Source organism: Trachymyrmex cornetzi, unplaced genomic scaffold, assembly GCF_001594075.2.
Source record: "Trachymyrmex cornetzi isolate Tcor2-1 unplaced genomic scaffold, Tcor1.1 scaffold88, whole genome shotgun sequence".
Lineage (NCBI taxonomy): Eukaryota > Metazoa > Arthropoda > Insecta > Hymenoptera > Formicidae > Trachymyrmex > Trachymyrmex cornetzi.
The window spans coordinates 71,468-83,332 of record NW_017300223.1 but is presented as its reverse complement, the minus strand read 5'-3'; the positions used below and the strand labels follow the sequence as shown (position 1 = coordinate 83,332).

The 11,865-nt window shown below is 31.2% G+C and overlaps 1 protein-coding gene across 2 annotated transcripts in view; it reads right to left on the bottom strand.

Moving 5' to 3' along the window:
- Positions 1-11,865, bottom strand: part of LOC108769286 (putative phosphatidate phosphatase) — an 88,041-nt gene that overhangs the window by 37,215 nt on the left and 38,961 nt on the right. The window contains exons 5-8 of one of the 2 annotated variants that reach the window (XM_018520179.1): positions 3,069-3,126; positions 2,193-2,369; positions 1,654-1,761; positions 866-1,564 (exon numbers count right to left, since the gene is read on the bottom strand). In XM_018520179.1, the coding sequence (XP_018375681.1) occupies positions 1,547-1,564; positions 1,654-1,761; positions 2,193-2,369; positions 3,069-3,126 (361 nt within the window). In that variant the 3' untranslated portion in view covers positions 866-1,546. Of the gene's footprint in view, positions 1-865; positions 1,565-1,653; positions 1,762-2,192; positions 2,370-3,068; positions 3,127-11,865 lie in introns of those variants that run through there. The other variant, XM_018520178.1, reaches the window with a different exon arrangement.

The window sequence follows — 11,865 nt, the reverse complement described above, 5'->3', positions numbered from 1 at the left end:
CGCCTCAGGAATCTGTCCGAAATGAGCAACTAATTCCGAGCACTGCTATAAGTTCTATGGATATAATATTATTACTTAACATAATTTATATATTTAATATAAATCATTATATAATATAATATTGTTATTTAAAACAACCAATATTTCATTTACTATATTTTAATAGCTATTTCGTTAAACTATTTAAAATATGTTAAAAAGAGAAAAAATAAATTTCGAGAAACTACTTTCCTTGATGTCGAAGTTTAAGCATTCATTGTGTCGCATAAATACAAAAAATTATTTCAATAGACTTTAATTTATCTATAATTTGCAAGATAAATGTTTAAGATATACTGAATAATCTTGCAACATTATAAAGTCACAAGTAAAAACTGTGATATCTTTACACTAAATAATTGATAATTCGAATTAGTTATCATACAAGATAATTCACATTAAATCGTAATACGTTTATAGAATGGAGATCGATATCTTAAATATTATCGACGTCTCTTTTAGAGTCTCTTTTTACAATCCAAATGCATCTAAAGCTGCGATTCTACCATACGATCTATCTGCTCTGCAGAATAGGCCATGTATGTCAAATATGATGAGGATGAGGACATGATGATTTAAAGAAATGGTCATATCCTCGATGTATATTCGAAATTCTCTTAAATATACTAAACATATTTATCGCAGTAAACGAACTATTAAGGTAAGAAAGTCAAGAATAATATAAGTTGTAATAAAAATATATGTTAATATATAATACAAAATTGTACTTTAGATCACCGAGTTTTCATTTAGTTTCAAAATAGAATACTCATGTAAAGGATGATCAATTTATATTACTCTAAGCGTAAAAGATTAAAAGCACCGATCTGTCAATTAAAAATAAATATTTCGCAATAAACAAAATAAATACATCTTGTTATTATCTAAAACGCTGTAAATACTTGTAGTTATAAAAATAACGTATTCCTCTTCATTTCCATTCAATAAAAATTGATTTTTTGCGAGACACTTTGATCTTTCGCTAATCAATCACGAAAGACGTCACATAACATAGGCTTCTAGAAACATACGTACATCTATTCGAGCGCTACTAAAAGCTAAGAGATAAAGGCATAACAAAGTAAAGGATCGCAAAATTATCGCTCCTCGCTGCAACGAAAGTACGTTTCACATCACACACATTCGCATAATAGATCACACAAAGCTCAACGAAAGACAAAAAATATTCGCAAGCTTTAATTACACATTGCACTCTATTTCTTCCTTCTTCTCTTTCTCATGATCTATATAGTGTGCAGCACCGACGAGGCTCAAATAATTTGTATAATAATGAGAAAAAAATAGAGCCAAGATGCGCGCGCGCAGTAGTTGAAAAATAATCCAAAATAGTAAGATAATTTACTATCTTGAAATTAAAAAAGTATTTCTTAAAGAATTTAAACTCATCGAGCGCCAAAAGCATTCGGCTGGAGAAGGCTATGCTGTAGACATGTCCGGAAAGAGATCTAATCTCATCTGATGCTTCGTGAGAAATCCACGGATCTTTTTAGTTTCCCGAGGACAACTAGAAGATAGTTATGATCTTGTTGCAGTCAGCAAGCGAAGAGCGAGCTCGTTAGGTCAACAATTGCGATTACCAGTGCCATTATTCACCTGTATGCCGGTGATACCAGTCTCCGCTTCGTAATCGGTAGTTCGATGTTTCTCTATGGAACAGCATTTTTCTCTTTCCTCTTTGAAAAGATCTGCTACGCAATGTGCCTAGAGAAATATTATAAAGGTCTTAATCGCTCTATCTTTTATCTTGTCAAAAATAAGTTTATATATCGATCTAAAATTTCAACATTTTAATTAATTATATCTGATTATATTATAAAAAAATATGACATCCAATTAGACTTTGACAGAAATAAAAATTATTTTAATTCTCAAAAAAAGGAATTCTTGACCAATTATTTGTATTTATTTATTACTAAACTTCTTAATATTCTTTAATATAATAATTTAAATTATACAATTATCATATATTTCCAAGTTGAAATAATATATAATTACATATTTTTCATAATTCATGCAATTATACAAAATCTTTTCAAGATATTAAGATTTAAAAGTAATATTATAAAATCATATATTTCAGAATTCCTTTTTGTAACTAATATCTATTCATTTTTTAAATGTGATCGGCTTACCACCACTAAAGCGCTGACAATGCCAAGGGTAGATCCAGCGAGTACGTCACTCCAATGATGTTTATAATTGGAAATTCGTGTCATCGCGGTAAACCAAGCCATGAGTAAACATAGAAGTTGAAGGAAGTGTCTAAGCAGCTTACTGCCCTCCCATTTCATTCTTAATTGCAGATACATCTAAATAATTCCAAATTTGTTTATGTATGTGCGTGCGTTGTGTGTGTGTGTGTGAGCGCGCGCGCGCGCGCGCTTGCGTGCGTGCGTGCGTGATGAGACATTATTAATTTTATAAATTAAAGCAATATAAACTTAATCAAATTACAGTAGATAAAGTTTTGATTGAATTTATCAATGAAACTTTTTTAATATATATATATTAAAATAAAACCATAACATATGTATATATATATATATAATATATATAATTGAATACATAAATAGAAAATTTTAGAGTACGAAAAGAGAACCCAAACGTAATTTAACCAATTTTACAATTCTATAATTAGATAAGTCGCATTTTTAAAAATTTATTACAATATCATATATACATATATATCGGTATAAAATTAAATAATTCAAAGTAATTCATAATAAATTCAAATTTAATTTAATATTCGAAATATAATTACTTTTGTAATAACAGATACAATTATCATATTGACTTAGCTTTATCAGAAGCATATGGATCAAACTATAATGGAATTTAGCGTAATTGATGCTTTACGTATTAAATTATGTAAATTGATGTTTGCGGCTGAAAATTCTGAAGACTGTTCGCGGACCGATACACTCGTATCAGATTCGTTGGATGATTACGATCTAGCTCGCACAAATTGTAAATCAATGCAACACTTGCATAACGTAAAAACTACTTACCGCAAGATAGATCATGGTATAGGCCGAGAAGGACGAGTGACCGGAGGGAAACGATAATCTGAAACGATCGATCATGCCGCGTCAAATAAATCCCATTTATCGAACGAAGTATGCAAGGAAAAAAATACGCCCCCTCTTCTTCGCTCTCTTTTCGCAATCGTTGCGTATGCACACGTATGCAGTGTATGCATGCGTATATATCCCTCCTTGCTATCTCGTTTTATTAATTTTATCGCGATTAATTTTGGGGAGTATAGTGTGTCGATTACGATCAATTGGACGGCGAAAAGCAGCCGCGAGCAACGAAGAATACGATGAAGAGGAGGCTGAGCAGATCTCACTAGCAAAAAATGTAGAAAGAGGGCGTAAAGAAGACTCGATACTTGTAGCTTCCTCTCGCCCTCCATCTTCACTCCGTTTCGCCTGAGATTCGTTCATAAAAAAAATTCATAAAAAAACAGCGCATTACGTTAATTAGGATCTGCAGTTCGCAGCGATTGTGCTCTCTCTCTCTCTCTCTCTCTCTCTCTCTCTCTCTCTCTCTCCCCCTCTCTCTCATACTTAAAATTATGACAGCTGTATCAATCCTTGAGTGTATAAAAGATTTAGAAATTTTTTAAATTTTACAATATTTACATTTTTATTCTCCTAATAATTATGAGGTCAAATTCTTCCCTAATTCTTCTAGATAATTTTTACGAAAACTTTAAGGCGTTATCTTTCGAAAGACACAAAATTATAAAAATCAGCTCGCTGAAGAGGGCTAGAAGTTAACCGAAACGTTCGACAAATAATGATAAATTACAAATTAATATAAAAACTAACAAGTTTTTACAAACTCCTTTAATTAAAATAATTAATAAAACCATAAAATATGTATTACAGGCAATAGAAGTCGACGCTGGTTATCAGTTAGCGCAATTTTTCTTGCGCTCATTGTCTCTTCATGCGTACTCTTTTCATGCGTACATTGAAATTCTCAATAAACTTTAAGGCTTGTTCGTAATACAATATATGTCATAAACTTGTTTGTCTTCAAATTGACCGCTATGTTACTTGTTTAGCAATCATTATTTAACCGACTGTCGAAATAACAAGACACATATCGTTCTCGCAGTTATTTTTTAAAATATGACGATAATTTATAACATATTAACGAGTTACAAATTGTTAAATAAGAGAGATTCATTGTAGAAGCGTCGACTGTGTGAGGTGAGGTGAATATCAATTTTCAAATTATACATATGATAATTTAATCTTTCATATAATTTTAGCTTGAGTTCTCATTGCTACTCAACTTTCTAACTTTGTAAGTATGTGACTTACCTCACAACAGTAAACGGTTTAATATTTGAGAGGAAAAACGTTGGAGATATCATTTTGTCATGCAATACTCCAATCGTTACGCTAGGGTGAAAGATTGCTGATGAAGACTCAAACCATGAGTGGAAACGTTAAAAGTTAAGGTTTATATATTTAATATTAAGAAAAATTGCGCTAACTGATAACCAACGTCGACTCCTATTGCCTATAATACATATTTTATGGTTTTATTAATCAGTTCGACAAATAAATTATCGATATTAATTATACGACGATTGTCTCATATCAATCTTAAAAAACGCACAATTATTACAGCGCCGATTCCTCAAGACCATTTAACTTGTTAATTATTATAAAAATCATTCTTCCGCTATTTCTTTCAATAATTTTTAGAAAATTTTTTGCAATAAGTTTATTACAGTTTTTTAAGATTAAATTTGGGAGGATTATTAATGTTTCAGATGGATTGTGTTGCAAGTCCGACAGTAACGGCGCGCAATCATATTTCTGAAATAAATTTATTTAAATAAGAATATGTATACACACATATACGTTCAACATTTAACTGTGACCGTCAAGTGGCGCTTTTCGTATTTAGGTTCTATTTACATAAAACGGTCTTAATTCCACACAATCTTTTTGTTACTGAGAAAATTTATTAAAAATCCAAGATTTAACTAGATAATTATCTCTATCACGGAATTCGTCATTGAAATTAATATTTCGAAATTGTATACATCTCTCAATGCGTTAATATAAATCCATAAACGTACCGATAGAATTATGTATGTTACGATATTAGTAATGCAAATAAAAAAATTCTTTTCAGCGTTCTTTTGAAGTGTACTCCTATGCAATTATGCAAATCTCAAGGATCTATGCAACTCTCTCTCTCTCTCCCTCCTTCCCTCCCTCCCCCTCTCCCCTCGCCTCCATCCCCTCTCTCTCATTCTTTCATCTAGCACGGTTCCTTTGCCTGCTACCGTACGGAAAGAAACGACTGAAGGCTCGAACGCACGAAGAGATCATGAATGAATTCTCTGTGTGACGTCTCTTTATCGTCAGGATTCCTCAAATCTCTCTATACATAAAACTGTCCCTGCCGGCGGACGACCATACGAATGGACGCGACGAAGAGTGGATGACCTGTGATACGGTCCAGTACGCGTGCACGTAGCACCGAAAGAGCACCGGCTTCGTTATATCGCACAAACTGTCCCTTCTTTTTATTCGCTTCACGATAACGTCCGCTTGACTTCCCCGTCTTTCTCGAGGGCGAGGAAGAAAGGAGAAAAACGACGAAAAAGGAGAAAGGCGAACATGCATGACGTAAGCTCGTACAATGCTATAGCACAGATTTGATTGCGATATTTTATGGACTCTGAAACTTTACTGGAAATTATCAACTTTACTGGAATGCGAAGAGAATCGAGATTGCTCTCATCGTTGTAGCTTATTTTTGAGCTTCTTTCTATATTCGATTTCACGAATCCGGGTTGAACTGCTTTCGGCGCATTAAAATATCACCGGTGCTATATATGTACTATATGCGATATACTTGAATACACTTCGCGTTCAATGCACGTAGATGTAAAGGAAAGTTTAGCATAGTTGCTCTGTGTATTCGAGCTACTTGTTGCAAAGAATTTAAGAAGATTAATATACAGGGTGTCCCAAAAAGGTCGCGACACCTGAATATCTCCGAAAATATAAGTTTTACAAAAAAATGTTTCAGACAAAAGTTGTAGGGTTTAAAAAGATCTTTTTATTGATCTTATCAGTTTGACCTTGGGTGGCGTCACCAAAGTCGGGTCAAGGTCACATCAATTTTTTTAAACGGAATACCATACTTTTGATTCTAGAATCTAATAGCTGGTATTAAGAGCTTTTCAAAACATTACAATAAAGTTATTTTTCATAAAATACTTTTCGAGTTATAAGGCTTGAAATTACAGTACCGCCGGCATTATGGGCCTTCTACAATAAGCCATTAGTCATAAATCAGAAATCAGAAGCTAAAAATTGACCAATCACAGTCGTCAATTTTTAGCTTCTGACTTCTGATTTATGACTAATGGCTTATTGTAGAAGGCCCATTAGCATTATGCAAAGTGTCCGATGACTAAAACTTCTTGAATGTTGTTCAGGATCACGTCCTGGATATATTTGTTAAGATCATGGTCATTGGAGATTGTTTCTATTATTTTCATTTTTGCATTAAAAATTTATTTTTATGTAAAAATGAAAATAAGAGGTATAACCTTCAATGGCCTTGATTTTAACAAATGTTATCCAGGATATGATCCTATGAACAACATTCAAGAGGTTTTAGCCGTCGGTCGGACACCTTGCGTAATGCTAATGTCGGTGGTACTGCAACTTTCAAGCCTTATAACCCGAAAAGTACTTTATGAAAAATAACTTTATTGTAATGTTTTGAAAATCTCTTAACACCAGTAAAGATTGCGAATTAGTTTGAATTCGAATCGAATATCGAATCACAGTGGATTCAATTCGATTCGTTTTCGGATCTGAAAGATTCGAAACCGATAAGTTCAAAATTTCGAATCATCAGTGGTTCGATTTTGAATCATTCGCCTCTTGCTGTCTCTTGCTTGTATCTCCTGTCACAATCGTGTATCAACGCATATCAATCTTCGTGCATGCGCTGGTGCTTATTCATCGCGTCAGTTATTATTGGACTCTATTAGATATTTTCATCTCTCTGATATGACTGTGCAGTCTATGGCCGTGTTTCGATATACACCAACATATACAAAGCCATAGAGAATGGACTGCGCTATCCGTGTATCAAAATGGTCGATAAAAGTGAGAGAGAGGGACCGTGGAAGACGGCCATTTCTATCTCTTTCCATTCAATGATATAATGGGAGAGAGAATGAGAGAGAGATTGGCCGTCTTCCACGGTCCCTCTTTCTCATTATTGTCAACTCATTTTCAACATACAGATATTACCAAAAAAATATTGTTTTTAATACATTTATAACATATTAATTTTTAATTTTTTACACTTGTACATTCAAAATAAATTTTTTTAGCTTTTAATTTTTTTTAGCTGATGTCAGTTTGTAAAAATTTGATTTGATTCAATTCGTTTCAATTCGTTTCAATTCGTTTCAATATGTAAAAATTTGATTTGATTCAAAAGGATTCGATTCGATTCGGCGTGAAGATTTCAGATTCGGTTCGATTCATTTTCGAACATGTTATAGATTCGATTCGATTCGACTTTGCAAATGCTTGTGATTCGCACACCTCTAAACACCAGCTATTAGATTCTAGAATCAAAAGTATGATGTTCTGTTTAAAAAAATCGATGTGACCTTGACCTGATCTTGGCGACGTCACCCAAGGTCAAACTGATAAGATCAGTAAATAGATCTTTTTGAACCCTACAACTTTTGTTCGAAACACTTTTCTGTAAAATTTATATTTTCCGAAATATTCAGATTTATATATACAGGATATTCCGACCTTATTGGGACACCCTGTACATATGAGCTAAACTTGTTTCAAGTACTTTTAAAGATATTCATTAAGAAATTCAGTGCAATAGCACCCTGGAATGAAAAATATACAGGGTATTTAAAAAAACCATTCATACGATAGATAGTACATCTTATATGGTAGATAGTACGTATCATGGCTTCTATGTGTCGTATGTGATGTTTACTTCAGTGCTCATAAACTGCGTTCTGCAAGAAGAAATTTGTAAGACTCTGTAAAATGTCAAGCATGTATGGAAATGGAAGGAAGACATCATCTGTAAATATATAGCAAGTCATTCATGATGCTACATACAAAAATGTTTATATCTTAGAACGGTTAAGCTTTCGACCTATATTCACCAAGCTCTTTTTACTCAGTATAGTGTAGGTATACAATCCCGGTAAAAAATTTTTCATGCATATGTATAAATATGTATAAACATACATAAAAACATGAATAAATATTTATAAACATATATAATTGAGGGGCTGGATTCTATAAGGGGATACTCGTGGATTTCGCGGGATAAGTATTGTCCGCAAGGACTAATTTTGGACATCGCTCTAATTTCAATTTCGACGATTGATTCTTGTAGAAAATTTCATAGCGCATCTTTTTTGTCATTAAACTAAATTTGGAATTTTTTTTGTTTTTAAGTTATAAACAAAAAAAGTCATTTTTTAAATGATAAAATTTCAATAGGTTTTTGTGTTCAACTCGCCATATCTCAGCCAAATATGAATATTTTTCTTTGAAATTTTAATAGGATAAACTTCAACATGTTTCTCGAAATATAAAAAGCATATAAAAAGTTTTATAAACATTTCACAGTCAAATGCCGAATTTTTCAAAATATTCCTCTCGAATTCGTAGTTTTATTCATTCGATCACAAAAGTTATCGTACGAATTTTTGATTTGTCAACTTTTACTGATACTACAATTTTGTTTATTAGTTAAGGAAGTTTTTTGGAAAGTTTTAGCTCTTTAAATATTATGGTTGTAAAGTAATAACGATTTATATGTCGATCCGATTACATAGCGCGCTGCGCGCAACGCGAAAGTTCGAGCCGTTCGCTTCCGCGAAACAAACTATCAATAATGTATCAAAACATAATATACTTAAAGATTCCCAAAATCTTTTTCAACTTCTTAATTATTTACAGTTACAAAATAAAAATTAGAGTATTATCAATAAAAATTGTCAATAAAAATTGATCACGAAGCGTATTTTTAATCCATTAGCGAATATAAACTCCTTTCCGTTGTATGTAATGAGATATAATACTATTCTACGAAATGTAAATACACAAAAAAAGAAGTGAGTACATTTTTTTACATAATAGCAAATATTCATCATTTCATTTATTGAATTAATTCATACGTTGTACAGAATTCTGTACAACGTATGAATTAATTCAATACAGAATAATTCTGTACAACGTATGAATTAATTCAATAAATGAAATGACGAATATTTGCTATTATGTAAAAAAATGTACTCACTTCGTTTTTTGTATATTTATATTTCGTAGAATAGTATCTCATTACATACAACGGAAAGGAGTTTATATTTGCTAATTAATTAAAAATACGCTTTGTGATCAATTTTTATTGACAATTTTTATTGATATAATACTCTAATTTTTATTTTGTAACTGTAAACAATTAAGAAGTTGAAAAAGATTTTGGGACCTTTAAATATATTATGTTTTGATACATTATTGATACCCTTATTTCGCGGAAGCGAACGGCTCGAACTTTCGCGTTGCGCGGCGCGCAGCGCGCTATGTAATCGGATCGACATACAATTCGTTATTACTTTACAACCATAATATTTAAAGAGCTAAAACTTTCCAAAAAACTTCCTTAACTAATAAACAAAATTGTAGTATCAGTAAAAGTTGACAAATCGAAAATTCGTACGATAACTTTTGTGATCGAATGAATAAAACTACGAATTCGAGAGGAATATTTTGAAAAATTCGGCATATTTGATTGTGAAATGTTTATAAAACTTTTTATATGCTTTATATTTCAGGAAACATGTTGAAGTTTATCCTGTTAAAATTTCAAAGAAAAATATTCATATTTGGCTGAGATATGGCGAGTTGAACACAAAAACCTATTGAAATTTTTTCATTTAAAAAATGATTTTTTTTTGTTTATAACTTAAAAACAAAAAAAATTCCAAATTTGGTTTAATGACAAAAAAAGATGCGCTATGAAATTTTCTACAGAATCAGTCATCAAAATTGAAATTAGAGCGATGTCCAAAATTAGTCCTTGCGGACAATTCTTATCCCACGAAATTCATGCGTATCCCCTTATAAAATCCAGCCCCTCAATTATATATGAAATATGTCCATACATGTTCATACATCCTTCTTTTTTTCTAAAATTACTTTTTAATGTAATAGAAATAATAATATAATATATTATAGGACCGTACGAGTATATGTGATAACACGAATTATAGAAATCAAAGCCTTAAACGGTCTAGCTGGATCTTAATGTTCATATGATTCTTATGTAAATTTATATACTACGTGTGTAATCCACAGAAACGCGCGCCGAAATGACTTTTCGGTCTTGAAACGCTAACTCTATTAAACTACCGCAGTAATATCACGAATTAAATTGATTAGCAATTTAACAAATTGTTGATGCTTTATTCGCATTTTCGAAATAATTTTAATAATGTTGAATGACATATTAAAATCTCTAAATAATTAATTCTTTTTGCAAAAAATATTAGCTCGATCGGGAGTCGAACCCGGATCTCTTGCATTCCGTGCGAGCGTCCTAAGCCTTTAGACTACCGAGAAATAATAATGTAAAAACAATAAAAATAATTAAAAGGATAATTTTCGCACTATTCGTTTTAGAAGAAATCAGGTTTAGAGAAATATAATAAAATTGCTCACATACAATTATGCATAATTTTATATATAATTAATAATTATACGTAAGTAATTTTTTTACATTTTTTCAAACTTTTTTTAAGATTTTTTTTTAAACGAATAATGCGAAAATTATTCCTTTAATTATTTTTAATGTTTTCATATCATTATTATTATTTTTATTCCACTAAAAAGTAATTTTATAAAAGAAAGAGGAATGCATGAACATTCATATACATATCTCATGTATGTTTATGAATATTTATACGTGTTTATGTAATGTTTATATATATTTATAAAATTATACATATTCATGCATGAAAAACTTTTTACCGAGATATAAATGTTGAATGGTTTTTTTAACACCCTGCACAGGTAAAATATTATATTAAAAATAAAATGTTTCAATATTGAATTTTTTAATTAATTTAAATTTTAAAATCAGATTAAATCATTGTTACGTTAAATTTTTTGACTCGATCGAAATAAAAAGAATGGTAATTAAAGTTAATAATAAATGTCAGCAGTCTTTCGAAAAAGTCTGACAGGAACGTTTTCCTTTCTACTGTCTCTGACCAGAATCCAACACCCGAGTGTAATTCGTCACGTTTAATCAATTTCACGAGTCGTGGGTTTGCGTTTATTGATACAGCACAGAAAGATTGCAGAAACATTGCAGAATGATTTCACTAAAATATTACAATGTTGCATGGTGGTTGTGAAACATTGTTGAATCATTGCTGCAAGATTCCAACAATGTTAAGATGTCCGCGCTTTATTATATTGCATCGAAACGTTCCAGCAATATTGCAATGTAATTATGTATTTGGATAAATTTTTTACGAAGACTCTATAATGAAAACTATTTTCTGAACATTGTATCTTACTAATTTTAATTTTATAGTAATATGTGCTTTTAAAAAGCAATTTTTTATGATATATATATTATATATATATAAAACCATAAAATATTCTAATATTAGGTATTAAACTTATTCCTGCCGCTCGTTACTAGAGGGTGCTGGCTCCAACGCTGGCGAGTTTCGACGATAATATGTCTTTT